The sequence below is a fragment of the Lepidochelys kempii genome, chromosome 2, assembly GCF_965140285.1.
Source record: "Lepidochelys kempii isolate rLepKem1 chromosome 2, rLepKem1.hap1, whole genome shotgun sequence".
NCBI classification, from domain to species: Eukaryota; Metazoa; Chordata; order Testudines; family Cheloniidae; genus Lepidochelys; species Lepidochelys kempii.
The window spans coordinates 268,499,921-268,527,364 of NC_136381.1; the positions used below are offsets into that span (position 1 = coordinate 268,499,921).

Consider the following 27,444-nt stretch of genomic DNA (forward strand, 5'->3'; position numbering starts at 1 on the left):
GCCCGGGGGCTTTGCGCTTTGTCCCTGCTGGGAGCCTGCGGGGCGGTTTTCCTGGAGCCCCCCCGGGGGAAGGGGATAGTTCTGGTCCTGGGCGCCCAGACCGCGGGTTTCTAACGGCACAGGAACAAGGGCAGCGCTTCCTGCACCCTTGGGGCGGGGCTGGGCTCTGGGGCAGAGAGAGGATTTTCAGACCCTTCAGAACACAAACCTCCCCTTCTGCCCTGACACGTGTTTGGGGATCGGCCTGGATACCGCCCGCCCCTTGGCTGCCCAAGGAGGCGTCGCTGCAGCTCAGGGGGGGCTTTGCTACCCCTTCCCCCCAATGCTTTTATAAAAGGCAGCCTGACCAGAGATTCTCCTTCCCTACTTTGAGCAACTTATTTATTTGTAGTTGACCCGCTGACGAATTCTGATTGGTTACAGCTGGCTGAAAGCTTCCCAGATCCTCCAGGGCTGCCACAATGGTTAGCTCTGAATAGAAAAGCCCTGGAAGGATGCTGGATCTGCTGGGCCTCGAGACTGTGGAAATGTTCCAGTTCTTACTTTGCTGGGTCTGTCAGGTGCTTACAAATACTCAGCTGGTCTCTCAAGTGGGCGGCAGGGGCACTTTAGACAGGGGGTCTGAAACTTTTCCATGGTGTAGCCCACATCTTTAATAACGTGTGTATCTTGCGGACACCCCCCTCCTCCCACTGGCTGTCGCCCAGTCCAGCACCCGCTGGTTTGCACAACTTCCCTGCGGCAACAACAGGTTTCAAAGCAGAAATGTGCCTGATAGTTGATCTTTCAGCCTTAGCTTCTGGAATCTCGTACTTTTGAGTGCTTAATTTCTCCACCTGACCTCTGCATAACATCATGCTAATTCTCTAGGAGGTTTTATGTGTGCATTCAATAAAAATGGGGTCTGAGAAAGCATCGAGCAGCTTGTAGCGTGCGAGCGGCTGTTGCTCTCTGGAGCTGCTGTTGACAAACTCCTTTTTCCATGTCCCCGCACAGGCTCCTGAATGGGACGTGGAGTCCCAGCACTCAGCTCTTTCGCAGCCCCACGCTGTCCCCAGACGGACCTCTGTGAGGGAAGCCCCGCTGCAAACTGCAGAGATCTCCCTGACTCTAGTGGCTGCAATCCAAGCCGTGGAGAGAAAAGTGGACGCTCACGCCGTCCGGTTGATGAACCTGGAAGGGCGAACAGGCACGGCTGAGAAGAAATTGATAGGTTGTGAGAAGACGGTGGTGGAGTTTGGGAACCAGCTGGAGAGTAAGTGGGCCGTGCTGGGAACTCTGATCCAGGAGTATGGGCTGCTGCAGAGGAGGCTGGAGAACATGGAGAACCTGCTGAAGAACAGGAACTTCTGGATCCTGAGGCTCCCCCCAGGAGCTAAGGGGGAGGTGCCCAAGGTAACTATCCCAGCTGGCTAGATCATACTGATTAAAGATGGAGGGAAATTATGAGGTAATTGAGTCAATTTCTCCTCCACACATGCAAGGGCCAGATGTAACACCCCACTCAGCCCCAGGCAGGATGTACAGGTGTTACACTGATCGATTGTTTTTTGGCTAAGAAGCAGCATCTGCTTCTTGTTTCCTTGTGATTCCATCCATCAGCCCCCTCTCCTCCTCCCACTGGGTTCTACACACGCCAGTCACGGCTCCCCCCCACGGGGTCAGTGAGCTCTCTGGAGCAGAGAATCACTTCTGTGGGATGTTTGTGTAGTGCCAGGTCTATAACCTCCGCTCCTGACTGGGACCACTAGGGGCGATCACGATACAAATAACTAGGATAGAATCAATGGCTAGAAACCACTTGAAAGTGGCTTCAGGTTGTCCTTCGCCCCTTGATCCCCCGGCCAATTCATGAGGGTTTGAAAATCGCTCCTTCCTTTTAAGCCATGGCGGTGTGGGAGACCCACACAAACAACAGGGAAACTGGCCGGCTTTGCGAGGGAGATGACAGAAGTGCAACTCACACAAAGGTGCTGTCATGCACAAAGCAAACAGGCTCAAAAAAGAGAGAGGAAAAGGCCCACCTCATCTCTTTCGGTTCTGGGCTCCGTAAGAGTTGCATATTAAGAAGGAAGTGTGTGGGGTTTTTTTTAAGTTGAGGGCACCCCTTTAAAAATAGGGAATGATCCTGAACCATATCAGAGCATGCACTGGACTGGGAATCCAGAGAGTTGGGGTCTGTTCTTAGGTCTGTCACCAACCTGGTCTGTGACCTGGAGCAAATCCCTTCCTTTGGAGCCTTTTTCCCCTCCAACCCTATGACTGCCTTGTGAGCTCTGTGGGGAGGAGGCTGAGTGTGTATACAGCACTCAGCACAATGGGACTCTGAGCGCAGCTGGGGCTTCCAGTAATAGAAGGGGAGTTATACCCAGGTGATCTATAGATCTGATATAAACCAGTCTATGAGGGCACTGCAAAGCCCTGGTCAGAGCTGATTAACCCCATTCTGCTCCTTCCTACCCTCCAGCCAATGAAAGGAGAGGGATAAAGTGTGAAAGCCTCTGGAAGGGCTGTACCGCTGTGTGTTCTTCACTGTCACTTACCATGTGACAAGGATCCTACTGCCAGGGTTGCTTCCTAGGGTGATTTCACCTCTTCATGTAGGGCCAGGTGGGAGGATGAGCATTGACAGATCCGGCAGGGGACAGGGAATTCCGGAGAGGAAACAGGCCCGGATTGTCACACCCTTACTCACATTGAGTAGCACCTGAGTGCATACCCTATTCACCAGGAATAAGGGTATCAGAATCGAGCCCTAGGTGACAAAAAGGGATGAAATGTGATGATGTTTATTTCCTCCTCCCTGTGCGAGTTGTTCTGAGCACTTTGTCCAGTAACGTGCTTAGAAGAAGAAGAAGAAAAGTTGTGAAGCGTTTCCGTGGCGCGTGTGTTAAATATTCTCCCCTGGTCTCGTGTGTAGTGTCACGTGACCGCGCCCGCTGCTGCCATTACGATTTGACAGCCACTGCTGAGCATGCAATGCTTGTGGTTGCAGGTCCCAGTGACATTTGATGACGTCTCCGTCTATTTCTCCGAGCAGGAGTGGGAGAACTTAGATGAATGGCAGAAGGAGCTTTACAAGAACGTGATGAAGAGGAATTACGAGACCCTGATCTCGCTGGGTAAGGATCCTCTCATAAAACCTGTGACCTTTGCTCTGGGGGAGGGATATTTTCAGGTCTCTGCCTTCCGGAGGCTGTTGAGGGACTGTAAGAGTCAAGTGAATTTAACGTCCTTTATGCAGCACGGTGTCCTTCACCGGCAGGTTTGACGTGCTACAGGGCTGGAGGGTCGATTGAATTAAATGCTGGTGTCAGTCCAGGAGGGTTCCCGCATCTCAAGCCGCAGCCTTCACAACTGACACGCTGCTTGGCCACTTCATCAGAGGTGCTTGGGGAGAACGGGCCCCAGCCAGAGCACATTACACACATGTGGGGCATGGGCCTGGCCCAGCTGCTGATCCGGAGGGTCCTGAGCATACACATGGTGCTCTCCTCTGTCTGTTCCTTCCCTGCAGTGGGGCTAGGGGATCCGTGTGCCATTCCCTCCCTGCGTGGAGGTGAGTCCTGGCAGCTGTCCCATCAGCTAGCCCTTTCTGCTTTTAGCCCAGCTGGGGAGCAGTCATGTGATCTGAGCCCAGATGGAGCAAGCAGGGCTCCACTCCCTGCGGTTCCTCACGGACCCATCGGGGTGGGGAGAGCAGCTTTGCTGGTGTCGCGTTTGCCTCCATTCCTCTTCCCCATCCCATTGCCATCAGCGACCAGAGGGAGCTGGTTTGAAATCCGTTCCCGCTCCGTGTACCGGGTAGCCGGTGAGTGTCGATATCTCTTTCCACGAACAGACTACGCCATCTCCAAACCCGACATCCTGTCCCAGATAGACCGGGGGGAGGAGCCGTGTGTCAGGGATCGGGAGGACTCCGAGAGGAGAGAGATCCCTCTGGAGCCCTGCTCGGGTGAGTTATAGACAGCCTCACAAAATGCTTTCTGGCCAGAGGTAGGAGAGAGAGAAGGTGCTGAACTGAGCTGGGGGTGGGGAGGGGAAACTGTGTGCAGAGCAGATGGGCTGGGAAAGCCATGAGTGAACGTTCTTGACAACCAGTGGCAGAGAGGGGAGACTGGAGGGAGGCGGGAGGAGAGAGGGACAGGAGAGGGGGGCGTAGAGGGGCTAGGGTGACCAGATGTCCCGATTTTATAGGGACAGTCCCTGTATTTGAGGCTTTTTCTTATATAGAAGCCTATTACCCCCCACTCCGTCCCGATTTTTCACACTTGCTGTCAGGTCCCCCTAAGAGGGACTAACAGGGAACACACTCTCGCAGGCCTCGGGAGTGAGAGCCAGGCAGACCGGCAAGGGAGCCACTGTGCAGAGCTGAAGGAGGAGATTGAAAGCGGAGCAGAGTTAGCATGTGGGTAAAGAGCCCATCACAGTGGGGCAGACAGGCAATATTTCAAGCCCCTGGCCCACACAGGAGGGTGTTAATGGCTTCCTTCAACCCCTGATGTTGACCTCCGGTTGGGAGGGAGGGCAGTTCACACCCTGGGATCCAGTGGAGAGGCCACTGGAGGGGAGTTAAGAAGCGGGCTGGATCCAATGGCTGGAAGTTGAAGCTACACAAGTTCAGACTGGAAACAAGGTGTCCATTTTTGCTGGTGACAGTAATGATCCACTGGAAGGCGTTACCAGCAGTCAGGGTGGGGTCTCCACCCACTGATCATTTTTAAACCAAGGTTGGGTGATTTTCTAAAAGATCAGCTGTAGGAATTATTCTGGGGCTGTTCTCTGGCCTGTGGGATACACAAGGTCCAACTGGGTGATTCCAATGGTCCCTTCTGGTCTTGGGATCTATGAAAGGGGCCTGGCTTCGTTTCCCAGCTGTCAGTGACCTACAGTGGTACGAGTAACAGCGTATGGCCCTTTGCTGCGGCCGTGTGGTCTGCAAGGCGGGGCTCTCCAGCCTTCTGCGTGCTGGCTGCATCCTAACGGCAGGGGGAGAAAGCCACTTGTTCCCAGCAAAGCCGACGTTCTGCAGAGCGCAGCTGATGGTGGACCCCTACCCTGGGTTATGCAGTCAGCAATTTCCCTGCACCTGTGCCCCCCACCCCCGCCGTGCGCACGCTGACAATGGAGGGAGATCTCCCCTCCCAAGGGGCGCTGGTACAAACTGCCCACTCACCGCTGGAAGAGTGACAGGGTGGCTGAGATGCTGCTGGTGCCGAAAGGCGGATGGCACCCATGGCGCTGAACCGGGGCAGTGGGAGACTTGCCTGGAGCTCTGTGCAGACAAGGCCTTAGATCAGCAGAACACTTATAACTGCCCCCGCTTTACCAGGGGTTTCAGCTCCCTGGCCGTGGTCAGTCCCAGCCCGGCCATGGGCTTGCATTGGGAATCCAGGACACCATAGTTTCAGGAGGTTGCCTCCATCCTCCGCCTATGCAGTGAATACAGCCTGGCTTCTCTTTGTATTGCAGTAGGTAGTGAGGTGGTGGTCAAAGTGGAGGAGGAGAACCCTGAGGAGGAGCCGGAGAACTTGCAGCTACAAAGGACTTTGCCGGAAACGGAGGTTTTCCAGTGTCCGGAGCAGGGAACAACCCATGAGGAGAGTCTGTGCAGCCCCGAGAGGGAGCCAGCGGACCTGCCCAGAAACGGCCTGGAGGAGCCGTCTCTGTGCGGGACAGACCCCCAGGAGCTTGAGCCGTTGCTTGTTCACCTGCAGAGCCCTGCAGCAGCGAGGCTGTTTGTATGCGCCGAGTGCGGGAAGAGCTTCCACAGCCGGCAGCATCTCACCCTGCATCAGAGGGACCACGCAGGAGCAGGGGCCTGCCTGCTGCAGCCTAAACATGGCCCCAGACCCCACCCTGGGGCCCAGGCGGGAGGCAAACCCTACCAGTGCTCCGAGTGCGAACGCAGCTTCTGCCACAAGTCCAGCCTGCGGAAGCACCACCTGGCGCACACCGGAGAGCGGCCCTACACCTGCGCCGAGTGCCGGAAGAGCTTCAAGCAGAGGGTGAGCCTGGTGCTGCACCAGCGGATCCACTCGGGGAAGAGCGAAGGCTCCTTCATCTGCACACAGTGCGGTAGGTACTTCAGCCACCACTCCAACCTGACGCGGCACCTGCGCATCCACACGGGGGAGCGGCCCTACAAATGCACCGAGTGCGAGAAAAGCTTCACGCGCAACCAGTACCTGGTAGAGCACCGGCGCATGCATGCAGGCGAGCGCCCCTATCGCTGCCCCGAGTGCGGCAAGAGCTTCCGCTACAAGCGATCGCTCTATTACCACCAGAACATCCACACCGGGAAGGGCTTCCCCCTGCAGGGCGTGCTGGACCCCGGGCCGGGCCACGTGGGGTAAACCAACAGCAGGGCCAGAATCCACGCTCCGTGGGGCTTACAGGGGGCTGCCCCCCTCCGAGAGCAACGCCCGGGAGCTCCAGCTAAGGCACCGCAGCGACTCGATTGTTACGGGAACTAAGCTATATTTTGAATGCAGCCTTTTGTTAAGAGAAGTAGGAGTGTCAGCCTGGAGGAGCGGAGGGTCCCTGTTCTGGTCTCAGGGCCGGCAGAGCCTAGCTGGGAGGGAAGGGTGAGGCGATGGGGGGTAGCTTGAAGGGGACATGGGGCCTTCCTAGCCCCACCTCCACCGAGTTGTTCATGTGGGGCTGGGCACTGATTTCTCTGCAGTGTCCCAGCCTCTGTGTCCTGCTGTGACTGAGTGGTAAAGGGCCCCGGCAGCAGGGAAAGGGGCGTCCCCGCCGCAGGCCCTGGGCCTCCTGCAGCCCAGGGAGAAGAGCTGGCAGTAATGGTTCTGACCCACCATGTGGGACCACGGCCTATGGCCTGGGTTAGGGAACGCCACACCAGGCAGGGCTGTACCCAGCTCGGTTTCAGTGGGTGTTGCCTGGGGATCCCCTGGCTCATGAATGTTCAGATATTCCGCTCCCACACTTTGCTGCCCCATTGGAGCTTGGGAATCTGTGCGGGATCCGTGTATTCTCATAGCAGGGGCCGTGGACGACCCAGCCATGATCCTCTGGGAATCTTGCTCGGGATTCCTTCCTTCCCTGGGCTCCTCCAGTTCATTCCTGTGGTGATCCTTCTTGCAGTTAATTTTCCCACCTGCCTGCTGTTTGGCTGGAGCGCCCTATGGTGCTTCCCTGGGGTACCTTGTTACCCCCTGCCCTTAGCGTAGGGAAGCTTGATCTGTGCCTGCCAGGGGTCAGCTTCCCAACTCCAGCGGGCAACACAAGCCCTCCCAGCTAGGCCTCGCAGGGCCCCTTCCTCTCTGCTGGTTACCGATAGGCCCCCTCGAGCCTGCAGCATCTCCCTGGCGTGTCCAGCCCCTGGACTGCCGCTCACTTGCAGGATTCACAGATTTGCTGCTTCCCAAGAAACAGCCCACACCCTGCTGCCCCTCAGTTTGCCGCTCCGCTTCCCACCCAGCACTTAGATTGGTACATCATGAAATCGAGGATAAGGTTATTTAATGAAGCCCAGAGCATCAAGTGATAGCAGATGGTTCCAGCCAAAGTAAAATCATAACCAGTGTTGTAGGACCTTGCCTTTTCATTGCCGAGAGCCCCCACGGCTGCGAGAATATTGCTCGCACCCCAATCCTGGCAGCATTTTACAGCCTCACTAGGTGCTTGCCTCCGAGGTGAGGGATTCCGGGTGTTTCCTTGCCCCCCAACCTCTACCAGTCCCATCCTTTGTCTTTATTCATAACAGGACGTCAACTGCTGTTTGTGTCAGCGTGTGCAATCTGCGAGAGAGGATGTTCACAATCTCCCCTTTTGCCTGTGGCTCGGTGTGCAGCCGGCCCGTGGTGTGAGCTGCCCAGTCACACATGGCTGGGGGGAGAGCGGGGTCTGCTACCTCCTGCCTGAAATGAGCATTTCCAAGGTGTGTCGCCTCCTGGGGACCTGCCTTGTTCCCTCCAAAACCCTAAGAAGGTCATTTTCAGTCCAGAGCCAGCTCTCTTTAACCATTCTCTATACATACGTCATGCAATGATTCTGATGACTGGTAGGCTACTGGCTCTGCGTAGAGACCTTCGATGAACTCTGATGCATACATCCGACTTAGGGGATCCCTGCAAAACCCTGTGCCCTCTGCCAGGTGGCACCAAGGAGTCTGCGGGTCACAAGCCCATATACGTTGTAACCTTCCCCCACCCGCTCTCTAAGGCCATTTCAGTGAGATGGGGCAGAGCGCTTGGCCTGTTGCAGCACAGGGGCACTGATCCCACCCCATGTGCTTCAGCGTCACTGAGCAGGGCATGGCTCCCACACTGCCTGAAGCACACGAGAGCAGAGCGCCCCTGCGGGACATGACCTGAGAAGGACCAAGGTGGGTGGGATGAATCAGAGAGAGGAGGGGAAATGAGGGCAGAAACCCAGGAGGGAGGAACTTGGTGGGTTGAAAGGTCCATGGGATGAGGTTCTCACAACAGCCTTGGAGGTAGGGCAGGGCTATTACCCCCACTCTACAGCTGAGGAAACTGAGGGACGGGCTAAGTGATTCACCCAGGGTCACTCAGGAAGTCAGTGGCATAGCAGGGAACTGAACTGAGGTCACTGAAGTCTAAGACTGGTGCCCTAGCAACTGGGCCATCCTGCCTCTTATTGCCATTTGGAGGAGGGGGGCAGGTTGGTAGCAGCAAGAGTCTGGTCTGGGCTCGATTTGTTTTTGGCCACACAGGATGGTAAAAATCCGCCTCATGACTGAATCCAGTGTGACTTGCCCCCAGCCCGCTGCAGTAGTCCGGCTCGCAGTCTCTACGGACGGACACCAAGGGCTGGTTGGTCACTGAAGGATTTCTGTGCTGGGGGCAGCCCATTGGTGTGCTGCTGGTTAGCATCTGCCCGAAACTAAAGTGAAGACAGCTTTGAAGTGACCCCACCAACCAGGCTCTCCAAAGCATGCCAGGAGATGGAGGGAAGCTATGAACCAGCTGTGACGGGGTAGGTTCCCTCTGGGACCGGGTCCTGTTGGGTGCTAGTCTGTCTCTTTTACCTCTCTGCAGTTTTCTCCACTCTGACCCCCTGGTTTCCTTGAGAGCCTCCACCCCGTACCCTTCCCCCACTGCTGATCTGCTACCCCCCACACTTACTCCACCTTTACCCTCCTCCCCCATGACCAGTGTAAGCTGTGGATATGGCTAGATGTGTTTGTGTTGGCTGATTAGACTGTAAGTTCTTCGGGGGCAGGGACCGCGTCTTCTGTGTCCTGGCACCTAATAAATGATGATTATTCCCCCTACGGTGTAACTAGCTTGTCTGTTCTGACATTGTAACAATAACACACCTAAACCCCTAGCTAGGCTGAGCAGATCTCCTGAGCTGGAGACAGCTCTGAGGTCTGGGCTTCTTCCAGGGGAAGTGAGGAGCAGGGTTGGCAATGGGCTGGGGGGTTAGATGGGAGGGCTGAAGAACTGCAGGACAGGGGGGAAAGGAGGGGGTGAACTTTGGAGAACAGGGAGGGAGATCCAGACTTTGGAAACCCTTGAGCCCACACAGGGTTGAGGGGAGATGGAGAAGGTGAGAAAAGAAGAACATGCAGGGGAAGGAGAAAAGGGGTGGCATATGGCGGGAGAGGGGAGAACAGACCATGCCTGTCGGGGGAGCCCTGGAATAATGTTCTCTGAAGCTTGGTGGGGAAAACCTGAGAGGTAGCCCAGAGTTTTGGCCACCCACAGCGATAACGCATCCTGCAGTGGGGTGCATTTCGATGGGTCCTTGTGCCTGGGTGGATCCCCCTGCTGCAAGAGCAAGGCCTTGGTTTTAATTCAATACAAAACATGACAGAGAAGCTGCCTCCATCCCTGGCGGAAGAGCTGGTGAAACCAGCCACCAGCCAGCAGGTGTAAGGATGGCGCATGGTCATTTTTCAGACCAAACAACCTTATCTGTGCCCTTGTTGTGGTGTGGCCAGTTTTCTCATTGGCCTGTGCTAGCCCTAACAGGCCCCTTGCAAGGCATCATCATCACAGGGGTCTTAGCTGCCAGGTTGTCTCAGGTCGATGCCATAGGACTCGTCCTTTTCCCCAGGGGGGAATATCTGGGAGAACTGTTCAAGTAAAATCGTCTCTGCCAGTTGAGCTCCCGTTTTCATCTCCGGTCTGAGCCACCCCCAACAGGAATCTCGGGGTGATCAGACAGGGCCGACCTCCCGAAGGATCCCACTCTTCCTGGAAACATAGTGCAGGACCTTACATGACATACTCTCAGCCTTTAAATCCTGGCTAAATACATATTGGTGTGTGCTCCTAGCTACTTCATCATCAGTGAGATCTGTGAGTGTGAATGTCTTTTCCTTTTATGTTAATAGCGAGTGTTAAATCCAATGTCCAGTCCTTTAAATGTAAAATTTTCCTTGGAGTTAAACCTCCATTTCACACAACTGCAACTTGGTCGTTTCCTGATCTTCAAGTGTTTCACATTGCATCCTTCACATTTTTAATGCCATTTTTGGTATTTAATTTCCTAGATTTAAAATAAAAGCAACAATTACCCCCCACCCCTGTACAGCACAAGTGCAAGCCCTGTATAGTTTCACTCAGGGTATGTCTACACTACGAAATTAGGTCGAATTTATAGAAGTCGGTTTTTTAGAAATCGGTTTTATATATTCGAGTGTGTGTGTCCCCACAGAAAATGCTCTAAGTGCATTAAGTGCATTAACTCGGCGGAGCGCTTCCACAGTACCGAGGCAAGCGTCGACTTCCGGAGCGTTGCACTGTGGGTAGCTATCCCACAGTTCCCGCAGTCTCCGCTGCCCATTGGAATTCTGGGTTGAGATCCCAATGCCTGATGGGGCTAAAACATTGTCGCGGGTGGTTCTGGGTACATATCGTCAGGCCCCCGTTCCCTCCCTCCCTCCGTGAAAGCAAGGGCAGACAATCATTTCGCGCCTTTTTTCCTGAGTTACCTGTGCAGACGCCATACCACGGCAAGCATGGAGCCCGCTCAGGTAACCGTCACCCTATGTCTCCTGGGTGCTGGCAGACGCGGTACGGCTTTGCTGCACAGTAGCAGCAACCCATTGCCTTCTGGCAGCAGACGGTGCAATACGATTGGTAGTCGTCCTCGTCGTGTCCGAGGTGCTCCTGGCCACGTCGGCTGGGAGCACCTGGGCAGACATGGGCACAGGGACTAAATTTGGAGTGACTTGACCAGGTCATTCTCTTTAGTCCTGCAGTCCTATTGAACCGTCTTATGGTGAGCGGGCAGGCGATACGGACTGCTAGCAGTCGTACTGTACCATCTTCTGCCAGGCAGGCAAGAGATGAGGATTGCTAGCAGTCGTACTGTACCATCTTCTGCTGAGCAGCCATGAGATGTGGATGGCATGCAGTCCTTCTGCACCGTCTGCTGCCAGCCAAAGATGTAAAAGATAGATGGAGTGGGTCAGAACAAGAAATAGACCAGATTTGTTTTGTACTCATTTGCCTCCTCCCCTGTCTAGATCACACTGCAGTCACTCACAGAGAAGGTGCAGCGAGGTAAATCTAGCCATGTATCAATCAGAGGCCAGGCTAACCTCCTTGTTCCAATAACAACGATAACTTAGGTGCACCATTTCTTATTGGAACCCTCTGTGCAGTCCTGCCTGAAATACTCCTTGATGTACAGGCACACCCTTTGTTGATTTTAGCTCCCTGAAGCCAACCCTGTAAGCTGTGTCGTCAGTCGCCCCTCCCTCCATCAGAGCAACGGCAGACAATCGTTCCGCGCCTTTTTTCTGTGCGGACGCCATACCAAGGCAAGCATGGAGGCCGCTCAGCTCACTTTGGCAATTAGGAGCACATTAACCACCACACGCATTATCCAGCAGTATATGCAGCACCAGAACATGGCGACGCGATACCGGGCGAGGAGGCGACGTCAGCGCGGTCCCGTGAGTGATCAGGACATGGACACAGATTTCTCTGAAAGCATGGGCCCTGACAATGCATGCATCATGGTGCTAATGGGGCAGGTTCATGCTGTGGAATGCCGATTCTGGGCTCGGGAAACAAGCACAGACTGGTGGGACCGCATAGTGTTGCAGGTCTGGGACGATTCCCAGTGGCTGCGAAACTTTCGCATGCGTAGGGGCACTTTCATGGAACTTTGTGACTTGCTTTCCCCTGCCCTGAAGCGCATGAATACCAAGATGAGAGCAGCCCTCACAGTTGAGAAGCGAGTGGCGATAGCCCTGTGGAAGCTTGCAACGCCAGACAGCTACCGGTCAGTTGGGAATCAATTTGGAGTGGGCAAATCTACAGTGGGGGCTGCTGTGATGCAAGTAGCCCATGCAATCAAAGATCTGCTGATATCAAGGGTAGTGACCCTGGGAAATGTGCAGGTCATGGTGGATGGCTTTGCTGCAATGGGATTCCCTAACTGTGGTGGGGCCATAGACGGAACCCATATCCCTATCTTGGCACCGGAGCACCAAGCCGGCGAGTACATAAACCGCAAGGGGTACTTTTTGATAGTGCTGCAAGCTCTGGTGGATCACAAGGGACGTTTCACCAACATCAACGTGGGATGGCCGGGAAAGGTGCATCGTGCTCGCATCTTCAGGAACTCTGGTCTGTTTCAAAAGCTGCAGGAAGGGACTTTATTCCCAGACCAGAAAATACCTGTTGGGGATGTTGAAATGTCTATATGTATCCTTGGGGACCCAGCCTACCCCTTACTGCCATGGCTCATGAAGCCATACACAGGCAGCCTGGACAGTAGTCAGGAGCTGTTCAACTACAGGCTGAGCAAGTGCAGAATGGTGGTAGAATGTGCATTTGGACGTTTAAAGGCGCGCTGGTGCAGTTTACTGACTCGCTTAGACCTCAGCGAAACCAATATTCCCACTGTTATTACTGCTTGCTGTGTGCTCCACAATATCTGTGAGAGTAAGGGGGAGACGTTTATGGCGGGGTGGGAGGTTGAGGCAAATCGCCTAGCTGCTGGTTACGCGCAGCCAGACACCAGGGCGGTTAGAAGAGCACAGGAGGGCGCGGTACGCATCAGAGAAGCTTTGAAAACCAGTTTCATGACTGGCCAGGCTACGGTGTGAAAGTTCTGTTTGTTTCTCCTTGATGAAACCCCCCGCCCCTTGGTTCACTCTACTTCCCTGTAAGCTAACCACCCTCCCCTCCTCCCTTTAATCATTGCTTGCAGAGGCAATAAAGTCATTGCTGCTTCACAGTCATGCATTCGTTATTCATTCATCACACAAATAGGGGGATGACTACCAAGGTATCCCAGGAGGGGTGGTGGAGGAGTGAAGGAAAATGCCACACAGCACTTTAAGCACAGCACTTTAAAAGTTTACAACTTTAAAATTTATTGAATGACAGCCTTCTTTTTTTTGGGCAATCCTCTGTGGTGGAGTGGCTGGTTGGCCGGAGGCCCCCCCACTGCATTCTTGGGCGTCTGGGTGTGGAGGCTCTGGAACTTGGGGAGGAGGGCGGTTGGTTACAGAGGGGCTGCAGTGGCAGTCTGTGCTCCAGCTGCCTTTGCTGCAGCTCAACCATACACTGGAGCATTCTGGTTTGGTCCTGCAGCAGCCTCAGCATTGAATCCTGCCTCCTCTCATCACGCTGCCGCCACATTTGAGCTTCAGCCCTGTCTTCAGCCCGCCACTTACTCTCTTCAGCCCTCCACCTCTCCTCCCGGTCATTTTGTGCTTTCCTGCACTCTGACATTATTTGCCTCCACGCATTCGTCTGTGCTCTGTCAGTGTGGGAGGACAGCATGAGCTCGGAGAACATTTCATCGCGAGTGCGTTTTTTTTTCTTTCTAAGCTTCACTAGCCTCTGGGAAGGAGAAGATCCTGTGATCATTGAAACACATGCAGCTGGTGGAGAAAAAAAAAGGGACAGCGGTATTTAAAAAGACACATTTTATAAAACAGTCGCTACACTCTTTCAGGGTAAACCTTGCTGTTAACATTACATACATAGCACATGTGCTTTCGTTACAAGGTCGCATTTTGCCTCCTTCCACCGCGTGACTACCCCCTCAACCTTCCCCCCTCTCTGTGGCTAACAGCGGGGAACATTTCTGTTTAGCCACAGGCAAACAGCCCAGCAGGAACGGGCTCCTCTGAGTGTCCCCTGAAGAAAACCACTCTATTTCAACCAGGTGACCATGAATTATATCTCACTCTCCTGAGGATAACACAGAGAGATAAAGAACGGATTTTGGTTGAATGCCAGCAAACATACACTGCAATGCTTTGTTCTACAGTGATTCCCAGATCCCGTACCTCCCGTTCGGTCCATGCTGGAGCTCTTTTGCGATTCTGGGACTCCATCATGGTCACCTGTGCTGATGAGCTCTGCATGGTCACCTGCAGCTTGCCACGCTGGCCAAACAGGAAATAAGATTCAAAAGTTCGCGGTTCTTTTCCTGTCTACCTGGCCAGTGCATCTGAGTTGAGAGTGCTGTCCAGAGCGGTCAGAATGGAGCACTCTGGGATAGCTCCCGGAGGCCAATACCATCGAATTGTGTCCACAGTACCCCAAATTCGAGCCGGCAACGTCGATTTAAGCGCTAATCCACTTGTCAGGGGTGGAGTAAGGAAATCGATTTTAAGAGCCCTTTAAGTCGAAATAAAGGGCTTCATTGTGTGGACGGGTGCAGGTTTAAATCGATTTAACGCTGCTAAATTCAACCTAAAGTCCTAGTGTAGACCAGGGCTCAGGATCTCTGCACCAGACCCACACAGGCAAGGGTGGAAGGCGATGACGGGGGAAGGCTAGGGCTGGGGGAGGGGGAGGAGCCAGGTTTATGCAAATCCTGTGTTGCATGCTAGGGGTGCAGAGTGACTGCAAAATACCAAGCCCCCAAAATAAACCACTGTAGCTAAAACTAATAATAAATCTGTGGCCTCAATTTTCATCAATAATGGGGGATTTTGGGTGCCCTGATTTCCAAGTGCCCAATGTGAGCCATCTGAAAGAGTCCTGATTTTCAGAGGGAGGTTGCTCAGCACTAAAAAAACCTTGGGCCCCATTCACATATTTCAATTTGGACACCCAAACACGTCACCTCATTGTGACATACTATACCTTGGGGGGAGCATCTTGTAACCCCCATATTCCTCATCTGTATATAATTGTGATCTTGCATATAAAGCAGACTGTGTGAGGTATCAGGAGAAAGCTATGATCTGCTGAAAGTCATTTCTCTATCCATATATGTATATCATTAATGCACAGGAAGTTATGAGAATTGTGTAGTATGGTTGTCACTAAAACATGCTGTAAATCGGGGAATCTGCCAGATACTTGCTCCCCAGAGGCAACAGCAAGGAAAGTATTAAATGCCCAGGCGGGGTGTCAAACAACCCATCAACCGCCATTGTCCAGCAAGGGAGCTACAATTCAATGACTCACCTGCATGAGGCCACACCAAGGGAATTGCTCATCCTTGCCTGGAGACTCAGCAATGCACCCAGACAGGCCTGGACTTGTGCTCCCCAAGCACATGGGACTGAGGGTATAAAACAGAACACAGCAGGCCCACTCTTCATCTTTCTCCTGCCCTCACTGATGCTGCAAGGAACGACACTGAGAAGACTTAAGACTCCAACAGAGGAGACTGGCCTACGTTTCAAGTGTGATATCTGTGTACTATGAACTGCAGTATCCAGTGGGGTGAGAAAAACTGCTTAATCTAGATGTTGCCCAGTCTAATAGGGTTGAGACTTTAGACTGCGTGCTTATATTTTATTTTCTGTTGGTAACTAACACTGACTTTTTGCCTATCACTTATAGTCACTTAAAATCTATATGTTGTAGTCAATAAATTTGTTTTACTGTTTATCTTTACCAGTGAGTTTGTATGAAGTGTTTGGTAAATCTGCTCAGGCTCTGCAAAGGCTGGTGTATGTCCACTTTCCATTGATGAAGTGGTGAACCAATTAATAAATCTGCATTGCTCATCTTGAGCAGTGCAAGACATTATATTTCTGGGGTACAGTGCTAGGAGCTGGGGGGATCTGGCTGGTGTTCTTATGTTGGTGCCTTTCTCTGGATGATTCATGAGTGGCTCTGGGAGCATTCATGCCATCTAGCTGGGTGTGGGCGCTCCACATGTGGTTATGCTGAGCGATCACAGCACCTGGAGGGGTTTGCTGCTGGTCCCTAGCAAGGCATTGTGAGAGACAGCCCAGGCTGGAGAGAGTTCAGGGGGGCACAGCAGTCCCACAGTCCCAAGCTGCACCCTGGGTACCCCATCACATTCATATCACTAGTTGCTTTTGAAACATTCAGCCCTGTGCCAATCTCATAAGAACATAATGTAAGAGTGGCCAGACTGGGTCAGACCAAAGGTCCATCTAACCTAGTATCCTGTCTTCTGACAGTGGCCAATGCCAGGTGACCCAGAGGGAATGAACAGAACAGGGCAACTATCAAGTGATCCATCTCCTGTCGCCCATACCCAGCTTCTGGCAGTTGGAGGTTTAGGGACACCTAGAGGATGGCCATCCTGGCTAATACCCATTGATGAACCTATCCACCATGAACATATCGAATTATTTTTTGAACCCAGTTATACTTTTGGCCTTCACAATGATTTTCACAGGTTGACTGTGCATTGGGTAAAGAAGTACTTCCTGAAGTTTGTTTTAAACCTGCTGCCTGTTAGTTTAATTGGGTGACCCTTTTGTGATGCTGTATGGAATCTGGGGGACACTTTAGGATATTATGAATACCAATATTGTAAAATTGCAATGAGTTGTGCCAGGTATGCCATGTAAGGTATCTGTACAAATGTTATACTGTAATTTGCCAAGTATGATAATCTTTTTAATATATGCTTGTATCACCTTTGTATTGTAAGTTATAGATATGCATGTTATATCTATATTTCCAAACTTGTGCTCTGCATCTGGGTGACGCTCCCAGACAGATTGGCAACAGCCTGCTTGATGGCCCATCAAGGGATATCAGCTATACAATGAACCCATTGAAAGGTTCAGGGGCTACATCTTATGATTCAGCAAGGCATGCAGGGACAGGCCTATGGACAGAACTCTAAGGTTTCCATGCCATGTGCTGGGCAGCTTGTGTTTGAAACAAAGGAAGCACAAGCTGCATGGCAAAAGACTATAAAAAGACAGCTGCATCCTCTCCATTTTGTCTTCATTCCTGCCTCTTACCTCTGGAGGAACTTTGCTACAAACTGAAGCTCTGAACAAAGGATTGAATGACCCATCCCAGCTGTGGATGTGTTCTAGAGGGACTTTCAAGCCTGCAGACTCATGCAATACTGCTAAGAACCTCATCTATGGACTTTGAAGTCTTTGTATGTATGTGACTGTTTTACCATTTAACAACTCTCTTCTTGTTCTTTCTTTTTTTCTTGATAATAAACCTTTAGTTTCAGACACTAAAGGATTGGCTGGCGGTGTGGGATTTAAGATCCAAACTAGTACTAACTTGGCAATGCGGCTGGCCCTTTGAGGGTCAGAAGAACATGTTGTATAGTGAGCAGAGTTTTAAATTACTCCTCCCCTTACTGAACCTAGACGCTGATTGGGAGCCAGAGACTGGAGTGCAATGAGAGGACTGTGTGATTCCTTTTTTATGCTTCGTGATAACAAGTATGAAGGATCAGAAGTGCAGTTTGTGACTGGTTGGGGAGTTTAACTTCAGTGTTAACCACCAGTTTTGGGAGTATCTGCTCTCCCTTTTGCAGCCTGCCCTGACCTTGGCATTTCCAGTGAGGGTTGCCCTAGGCACACTGGGTCACGCCCTAGTTCTTGTGTGATGTGAAGGGGTAAGTAACCTTTCCCTATTCACTTTCTCCACAGCCAGTCATGATTTTACAGATCTCTATCATATCCCACCCCCCAGTCATCTCTATTCCAAGCTGTACAGTCCCAGTCTTATTAATCTCTCCTTGGCTGTTCCATAACTCTAATCATGTTTGTTGCCCTTCTCTGTACCTTTTCCAATTCTAATCCATCTTTTTTGAGATGAGGTGATCAGAACTACACTCAGCATTCAAACTGTGGGCATACCATGGCTGTATATAGAGGCATTATGATATTTTCCATCTTATTAACTATATTCCTTTCCTAACGGTTCCTAACAGTCTGTTGGCTTTTTTGGCGGCTGCTGCACGTTGAGCAGATGTCCTGCTAAAGCCTCCTTTCATCGGCAGGTCTCAGACCAACCGGAAGACCTACCAGCTCTGCTTTAGGATGGAGCCACTGAGGCCATGTGACCTTATGGCATTTACAAGGGTCAGAGCCCCACCAGTTGAAAGGCTGCTTGTTTAGTGTCTTGATCCAGCGCAGCACACAGCAAATGAGGCAAGACATGCCCAGCCTCTGGGGCTTGTTTCCCTTCTGTGAAATGTGACCGGCAGCACCGGGTGCCTCTATAGACCCCCATGCGCTTTGGAAAGGAGGGTTGGGGGGGGGGGGGGGACACGAATGCGCAGACCCATTGCGGGGGTGACCTGCCCAGAAAGCAGGACTTGCCCGTGTTCACACGCACATCCCTTGCATAGCGGGGTTGCACGGTTTGGTTCAAGGGCTCTCAGCACCCCCACTATAAAAATTTTCCAGCGGCTGGGTCGGTGAGCTCACATCAGTTATTGGGCCAACTTCTGCGGGCCAGGGAGACGAGCTTTCCAGCTGCTGCTCCCGGCTCCCGCCCCCCTGCCTGCTGGATGGCACCGACCAGCCGGGGCCATGGACAATGCGCCCTCAGCGCTCCCGGTGACCCCGGGCGGGTGTGATCCGCCGGCGGAGCGGCTCGCAACGGGCATGGCTGGGGGGGGGCCCACGGAGACCTCGATAACCGGGGGAAGGAAGCAGCAGCCCGACAGGCCCCTGGCCCCCATCGCTGCGGGGCGCAACGCTGCCGGGGAGCCGGGGCCCGCTGCGAGCGCGGGCCGAGCCCAGGCTCGCCCTAGAGCCCGTCGGGGCTGCGCGCCGGTCCAGGGGGGCCCCGCCCCGGAGCGCGCCCGGCGCCGCGATCCCCGCCGCCAGGGGCCGCTGCCGCCCTGCTCCCCGCCGGCCCCGCCCCGCCGCTCCCGGCCCCGGCAGCCAGGCCGCGGCTCCCTCCCTCCCTGCGGGCCGCGCTCGCTCTGCTCCGCCCGGCAGCGGGGCCGGCCCGTGGCGAGGCGGCGCCGGGACTCTGCCCAGCCCGCGGCGGGAGCGGGGCTCGGCCGGGCCGGGCCCGCGGGAGCAGCCCCGCCCGGGGGGGCCATGGCCGAGCGGGCCGCTGCCCAGGTAAGGGCCCGGCGGGCGGGGGGGCCCCGGGAGCTTCTCCCCGCCCGGCCCGGGCCCCGGGAGCGCGGTGCTGCCCGGCCGGGCTGGGGCCGGTGCAGGGGCGGGCAGCGCTGGGCGCCGAGCGGGGCCGGCGAGCCAGGGCCGGGCAGGGGGTTTGCAGGAAGGGGGCCAGGCTGCCTGGCGCGGCAAACGCCCCGGTCTTTGTGCCTTAGAGACACCGAGCACCCGGCTGGTCGCCTGGGCCTCGCTCTCCTCTCGCCCCAAAAGGCCTTCTACACCTGTGCGGAGCCTTCCCTGCCTGCTCTGGTTTTGGGGGGTTTTCAAACCGGGGCACCCAAGTGCCGGAGCCAAAACGTGAGCCCCGACTTTGCAAATCTTCGCCTGCTTGCGCTCCAGGCAAACGTGACAGCGCTGCTGTCTTCGGGCTACTTTGCCATGTAAACAGCGGCTGCCTTTTCCTCCGGGGCGCTTCGTGTGTGAATCGCCAGTAGGAAGCGCGATGATGCGCAGGGCCGCGGTCCACGTTCTGCAAACTTCTGCGACCCCCCTGGACCGGATCCGTGTGTTTCCCATCCTCCTAGTGCTCCATGTTACCGCCGCCTGTTGGGGGGGGGGTGCTATCTTAGCGGGTTTAGGGCAGTGTCCACAAAAAAGATTTACTAAAATTAAAATGAACAGCTGTAAAAACATGCCCGGGATTAGGTAGATGTGCAATTATTTCTCTGGCTTCAAAATAGAAAATAGCAGGCAAACCAGCAGGCTGGACATTGACATCTCAGATGCTCACACTGTGGTCTAAGAAATCTACCCCCAGCCTTTGCCTGTCAGTAAGGAACTGACTTAAGCTACGTGGATATAGGGCACTTTTACATTGAAGTCAAAGTGCCCTCACATGGGTGCTGCAGTTTCTTAACTGATTTAGTTAAATTGGTACAATGATCTCATGGAGACAAGGGCTGGAGGAGACTCTCCTAGGTTGGACCAAGACCTCAATTCTCTCAATTTCTGTCCTTGCACCCAGACTCAGGAATGGGACATGGAGTCCCTGCACTCGGCTCCTCTGCAACCCCACGTTGTCCCCAAGCAAACTGCTGTGGGAGAAACGCAGCTGCAAACTGCAGAGATCTCCCTGTGGACTGTAGTGGCTGCTATTCAAGCCTTGGAGAGGAAGGTGGATTCCCATGCCTCACGGTTACTGAGTCTGGAGGGCAGAACAGGGACAGCTGAGAAGAAAATATGTGACACAGAAAAAGGAATGATGGAGTTTAGTAACCAACTAGCCATGCTGGGATCTCTGATCCAGGAATATGGACTGATGCAGAGGAGGCTGGAGAACATGGAGAACCTGCTGAAGAACAGGAACTTCTGGATCCTGAGGCTCCCCCCGGGCACTAAGGGAGAAGTCCCCAAGGTAACGATATCCCAGCTGGTGCTGAGGGGGAGATATAAAGTTTTGAAGTTGGATTAGATATTGAAAGGGGAATTGAAGAGAAATGATCCTATTTTGTATCTTATGTACTCTTTTATTTTAATATAATATGTAGTGTGTGGTTTTCCTCCTCCACTCTCTGGCTGCTTCCATCCTCGCTTACCAAGTTATTTGGATTCTGCTCCATCCCTGCGTCTGTAGGCAGTCTGATTTCTGTGGAGCTAAGAGGAATAAGAAGGCCTTTTGCAAACTTATCCGAGGAGAAAAAAATTGATAAATGATCAGGAGTTTAAAATGGCAGAAGTGCTGAATTGCTCGTTTAAATTTGTCTTTAATGAGAAAAATAAAACAAGGTGTTTGAGCAGTGAAGAGGCAAGGAAAGCCTTGATGGTGTAGCTGCTGATGTATATTAAAACAAATTTCAGGTAAAGAGGCTATATTCTATATCTGAGCAGGTCAAGGTAACATGAATCCTAGGGGCCAAGAGGAACAGAAGCAATAAGCACTGAAACTTAACAAAGGACATATTTTGCCACATAGATTTGCTCTTTTTTTTTTTTTTTTTAGATTGACTCGCAAGATTCTCATCTGATTTAGCACACCAACTCAGGGTGTGTAGCCCCACTGAAGTCACATGAGTAAAGACTTTCTGCGTGATTGAGGGTTTGGAGGACAGGGCCCCTTATGCACTGTCTGAACACAAATAAAGCATATAATTTAGTGTCTTGTATTCATACTACAAGCATTCATCTAGATTGACTGGATACTGGCATTGTTACCTGGATAGAAAACTGAGGGAAGGCCCATAAACAAAGGGCAAACCCTAAGTTAAGTGGATATTGTCATGTTAACATCGTGTTTTGTTTTTAATTCTTTACTTATATTACCCCTGTGATTTCAGGTGCCAGTGACATTCGATGATGTTTCCGTCTATTTCTCCAAGCAGGAGTGGGGGAAATTGGACGATTGGCAGAAAGACCTTTACAAGAATGTGATGAAAGGCAACTATGAATCATTGATCTCGCTGGGTAAGGATCAGTTTTCTTTCACTCACCTGTTAGAATGTCCGTGATCGCTGAAGTAAACCCGAGAGATGGCCCTCCGAGGACTGGGAGAGGAGAGCAAGCTTGCAGCGCTGTTGCTTGTGCCCTGTCCATTCTGTAGGGATGAAGGTGTAACAGGCACCTTTCACCAGCAGTGATGGTTCCAGCGAAGCAGCGCTTGTAGCCTTCAGTTTGTGCTTCGTTCCTTCCTTCCATTCCGCAGAGAATGAGAGATCTGCGGCGACTGCTCACCTGCAGCTTTCCAGCCCTGAATAACAGGTCCATATCATTGCACATGTTCAGCCTACACACCCTGGTGCTGACACAGTTGGAATATCCCAGGCCTGCTCTGTGCATTGTGAATGTGCCCTGACATTGCTGCTAGACTAGACGGAGGGCGGTGACTCGTGGTGCTGGTGCTCTTGCCCAGGGTGGTGAGTGACGACTCGGCTGCTCGCTGTCGTTACTTTGCTGTGCTGGGTGTTCGCTCTCTCCCTTAGCTCCCAGCCTTTAAAATGTCTCCCAATTTCTGGTATCACCAACCTCGAGCTAAAAACTCAGCAGAAGGAAAGATGCAATAGTCAGGAAACTGATACACAGCAAATCTTATAAATCTTATAGCTTTATTCTGTTGTGCCTTTGGATGTCTGAATTTTGGGGGGGCGGGGGAAGCAACCCACCAGCCCCTCTCTCCTAGCAGCCAGCTCTCTCCCTGCTTGTGTGAGGGCGCTGCGGTTTGAAATAGGCACACAGGAAAGTGTGGGTCTGGGCTTCTCACCGTGCTGCTTGCCTGCAGGAATGGAGGGCTCCTCCCTGTGCCTGAACCGGGAGGGCAGATTGGTTTAAAATCACCCTTGCTTGTCCGTAAATAATACTCAGTACCAATGACTAACCCTCCCACCCCTTCCTGTCCTCTCACATGAACAGACTACGCCATCTCCAAACCTGACCTTCTGTCCAGGATTGAACGGGGGGAGGAGCCGTGTAGGGGGGCTCAGGAAGACTCTGAGGAGAGAGTGATCCCAATGGAGCCTAGCACAGGTGAGTTATCTGGAGCGTCATAAGGTGCTTTGCTGCCAGATGTAGGAGAGGAAGGATGGCTCGGTGGTTAGAGCACTAGCCTGGGAGTTGGGAGACCTAGGTTCAATTCCTTCTCTACGACAGACATTCTTTGCGACCTTGTTGTCTATATGCCCTATCTGTCCTACCTCACAGAGGTGTTCTGAGGATAAATACTTGGTGTGAGGACTCTCAGATTATAGCAATGGAGGCTTTGCAAGCAGGATAGGTAGGTAAAATAGTGCTGTACAGAGTTGGATGCGCAGATCGAGAAGGAGGAGCACCGCAAGAACAGGCGCTCCCTCCAGCTGTGGGGGGTGAGGTGGTTCTTTATTGATCGGGTACGCCGGATGGCACAGAGAGAGCTCTGAGTGAAGCCACAGAGTTGGCTGGTTTGGAAGCAGTTTGCTCTAACTTCAGCCAGCCAGGATGGAGAGAGCCATGGAGGGGTTCAGAGATGGAAAAGAAGCCAGGAAAGCTTATGTGCCTTCTCTGGAGCAGAGAGCCAGGAATTAAGAAATGCAACACAGAGGGTTTGTACTAGGTGCGTGATTAAGGTAGGAACCATATTTCAGCAGAGACAGAGGAAGGTAAGGACTGCTGCTTTTCATACTCCCTGTGCCCACTGGCCAAGCTTTTCCAAAGGGACTAGTGACCCTGAGTACCATAATGTTCGGGTGCAAGTGCAAAGAGCCCTGAAATCCAGCCTGGTTCCCTACTATACACACCAAACTTCTCTATTGACATAAAAATCAGGAACCAACACAAGCTGCATCTTCCCTGCCTTATTTTGTGCAAACCTCTCGCTTGCTCTCATCTCTCCCTGCATCGTGTTGTACCAAGCCCAGACTGTAGGCACCTTTCAGCGTGGGTTATTTTTCTGTTCTCTCTGTATAGCACCTGGGTGCTCTGTGTAAATGTTAGCTAATAGAAACATGGGAATGGGTGGATGTTAGCTAATCACAATGTAATTTCTCTCCTCTCGCAAACAGAATCACTGAGCCTTACTCATGATACTGTATCGTGGATAAAACAAGAAGACCTGTACATCAGGGATCAGTGGGACTCGGAGGAGAGAGAGATCTCTACGGAGCCCAGCACAGGTGAGCGAGCGAGCGATTGGAATGACTCAAACAGTGAGTGCAACAGGAATCTGTCAATCAAGGGAGACCTTTGTCAGCTCTTAGCGTCCCATCTTGTCAGATAGTCCTCTCTCTCAAACTGCATTTCTCAGATCACTTTTGCAGGGCTCAGTCACAGCTACCCACCAGGCCTGACTGATTTCCATTCAGCCATCTCTTTTTGGGCTCTTTGGAAGGTGGGTTGGAACGGAATTGGTTCTTCTCCTTTTTATGCCAAAGGGACATTCTCCTCTAAGTCTCTTAGCCTGGCATCTCTTTTCCTTGGCTGGCACTGAGGTACTGTGATTGCACCATAAGTCCCCGTTCGCTGTCTGCCTGTGTAGGAGTTTTAGAGTGGGGCAGTAAGTTGGTGACACAGGTTTCTCAGGCAGATGGTGCCTGGAAGCAGAAAGATGGCAGGGTGCAAGAGAGGCAGGTGGTGGATGGACAAGGAACAGAAAACTAATAACTCTTGGTTTCTCCTCTGAGTCCAGCAGACAACGAGGTTGTAGTCAAAGCTGAGGAGGGAATCCCAGTGAGCTTGGAGCTGTACAGCACATTGCCTGGACCACCAGAAGAGACTGTTTTCCAGTACCCTGAGCAGGAACCGATCTGTGACGATCAGGGCAACGTCAGCATCCAGGGGGAATACCCTGACGGGAACAGTCTGGAGGACTCTGCTGCGGGCGAGAGAGACTTCAGTAACTTCACCACGATCATTGTCCAAGAGGAGAGCCTCCCAGGAGAGGCACCGTACGTCTGTTCTGAATGTGGGAAAAGCTTCCTTTATGAGCAGCAGTGTGTACTGCACCAGAGGATCCATGCCGGAGCCCACACGCCTCCTGAGCGCAGGGAGAGCTTCAAGCAAAACCACTGTCTCAAATCCTGCCCAGAGGTTCAGCTGGGGGAGAGACTCTATAGCTGCCCTGAGTGCGAGCGGAGCTTCCCTCACAAGTCGAGCCTCAGCAAACATCAGCTCTCCCACACGGGGGACCGGCCGCACACCTGTGCTGAGTGCAAGAAGAGCTTCCGGCTGAAGATCAACCTCATGATACACGAGAGGAGTCACGCGGGGAAGAGCAGGGGCTCGTATATCTGCAACGAATGTGGGAGGGGCTTTAACCACCATTCGAACTTCATTAGGCACCAGATGATCCACACTGGGGAGAGACCGTATGGCTGTACCGAGTGCGGGAAAACCTTCATGCGGAAGGAGCACCTCCTGACCCACCAACGCCTGCACACGGGAGAGCGGCCCTACCAGTGCACCGAGTGCCGGAAGAGCTTCACCCGGAAGCAGCACCTGGTGGGGCACCAGCGCATCCACACGGGGGAGAAACTCTGGGGGACCCTGGCAGCACAGAGACGCTTGCACGACCTGCCAGGCAAAACCCACAGGGGAGAGCCTGCGTCGCTGCCCTTGATGCACAAGGAGTTCCCCCCGTAGATGCTGTGTTAAGTGCTACCAGGGAACTCTGGCTGGGGACAATCATGATGGCATCTGAGCAAAGGAGAGAGACCAAGGCTCTGGGTGTTGAACAGAGAACTAAATGTCAGCGGGATGATCCGCGGAGAGGTCTAGGCTGCTGGTTTATTAGCAGTTGAGTCCATTCCCACTAGGGCAAAAAACAGCTAGGCAGGCTCAGTGCTCCCTGGGAAGCTTGTCGTTCCTTTCCTGTGTTTCTCTCTTGCTAGTTCATAACACTAAAGGTAGTTGCATCTTCCTTAAGCCAACGAGAGCTACTTTTCAGTGTTCATAGGTGTTTGACCTGTCAATCAGGATTCCAGCTGGTGGTATGCAGGTAAGGTGCCCATTGGAAAGGGGAAGCCATCTCTGTCAGTTAACGGAACACGTTCGCTTTCTTCTACAATGTTTAGTCACTGTCCCTAGCTTATGTTCAGTGTTCTTGACGGGAGTGGACATCTTTCCCTTGGGGCTGTGTCTCGGGCACCATTCAAATGATGGATTCTGTGCTTGAGACATCACAGGGCTGCTATTAACCTGTGAGCATCATGAAATCTGGATAACTGTCCATGAGCCCATTGAAGTAACAGACAGCTTGGGGGACGTTTTCCGCAGTACCTGAGTGACTCAGTCCCATTGACTTTCCAGAATGGGGTGGAGCGGGGACTCTTCCACCTGGACCCATCCCCCAAGGGAAGTAGCTGGTTAATATTTACGTTCCTCTGTTCCAGTAGTTCTAAACCCGTGGCCCGCATGTGGCCGAATTAACACACAGCTGCAGTCCAGCTGTGCGCTAAAGGCGGGGGTCCAGGGCCTGGCCCCACACAGCAGAGGTCTGGCGTCCAGGGCTGCCACCTGGCCCCAAAAAGTCTGGGGTCCAGGGTTGGAGCTGCTATCCAGCCCCGCGGGGTTGGGGGTCCAGGGCTGCTGGCTGGCTCTGCACAGCAAGGGTCCATTGCTGCCCGCTAGCTCCTCACAATAGGGTCCAGGGTTGGCGTTGGGGCTGCTGGCCGGCCCTGCGGGATTGGTGTCAGGCCTGCCACCCAGCTGCCCTGCCACCTGGTCCCATGTGGCCAGGTCCAGGATCAGGGCTGCTGCCCGACCGCAGACAGTGGGGTCCAGGGTCCCTGTCACTTGGCTCCTCGCCCAGAGCTCTGCTCCTGGCCCCACTCTATGGAGGGATCTCTGAGTGGGAGATGCTGGGCTTAGGGGTCTGTGGGGGGAAATTCGGGGGAGGGAGGTGTGTGCTGTGGTTCTCAACCTGTGGCCCCGGTAACACATTGTGGGCCGCATATACGGCCCACAATGATAAATAGGTTGAGAACCACTGCTCTGTTCGTATCCACGTGGGTAGAGCTGTTGCTCTGCGAGTAGTTCACATGTACGTTCTCTCAAATCCTCTTTTCAAAATGCACAATAATAAAATGTACAATCAAGAGCCAAACAAAGATACTGTCAGAAACTGACCATCTGCCAGTGCAGCTCAGCCTGCCCTGCAGCAGCAGTATGTTCCATTGCACATATCCGTCCGGTCTGAAATACCACGATGCATGGGGAGTGATTCAGAGAGAATTCTTACCTGACGAGTTTGAGATAATTACAAAAAAAAGCTTATTGAAATAATTGTCAGATGATTAAGATCCTAGGAGGGCTGGTACCCTCCACATCTGCCTGATTGTGAATCCCATACCCCCATAGTGGAGCAGTTACTGGCCCCATTGATTTCCAGGGGACTGAGCATAGGATAAGTGCTCACCAGTGAGAGAAAGGGGTTCAAAATCTAGTCCAGAGGGTGTGGGCCCAGCCTACACAAGCTGGGAGGGAACGGTGGGGCTGAGAACAGCTGGTTGTGCGTGTAGAGTTCTTTGAGACTCACCTACGCCATGTTGTTCACGCAGATGTAGAGCCAGAAGCTGGTTTCCGTGAGCAGTGTCCTGGCCCCAGGCTCCTTTATTGTTAAATTATAACATTGATATTGTGATAGCACCTCCAGGCCCCACCTAGGTCAGGGCCCCATTCTGCTGTTCACTGTACAGACGTAATACAGGACAGTCCCTGCCCCAAAGAGCCTACAGTCTGCAAGACAA

General features: G+C 53.0%; 1 protein-coding gene across 1 annotated transcript; it reads left to right on the forward strand.

Moving 5' to 3' along the window:
• Nucleotides 1–479: 479 nt before the first annotated feature.
• Nucleotides 480–27,444, forward strand: LOC140905772 (uncharacterized). Its single transcript, XM_073329229.2, has 12 exons — nt 480–560; nt 997–1,395; nt 2,996–3,122; nt 3,842–3,955; nt 5,473–6,352; nt 18,163–18,221; nt 18,624–19,240; nt 20,262–20,651; nt 21,571–21,697; nt 22,640–22,753; nt 23,764–23,874; nt 24,387–27,444. The coding sequence occupies exons 1-12, from the start codon at nt 495–497 to the stop codon at nt 25,337–25,339; spliced, it is 3,957 nt and encodes a 1,318-aa protein (XP_073185330.2). The 5' UTR covers nt 480–494; the 3' UTR covers nt 25,340–27,444.

Excerpts from the sequence above, each read along its gene's own strand:
- LOC140905772 (XM_073329229.2), top strand. The coding sequence starts at position 495 with ATGCTGGATCTGCTGGGCCTCGAGACTGTGGAAATGTTCCAGTTCTTA. Across the intron at positions 19,241-20,261 it reads CCGAGCGGGCCGCTGCCCAG|ACTCAGGAATGGGACATGGA; the intron begins GTAAGGGCCCGG and ends CCTTGCACCCAG. Across the intron at positions 20,652-21,570 it reads CTAAGGGAGAAGTCCCCAAG|GTGCCAGTGACATTCGATGA; the intron begins GTAACGATATCC and ends CTGTGATTTCAG.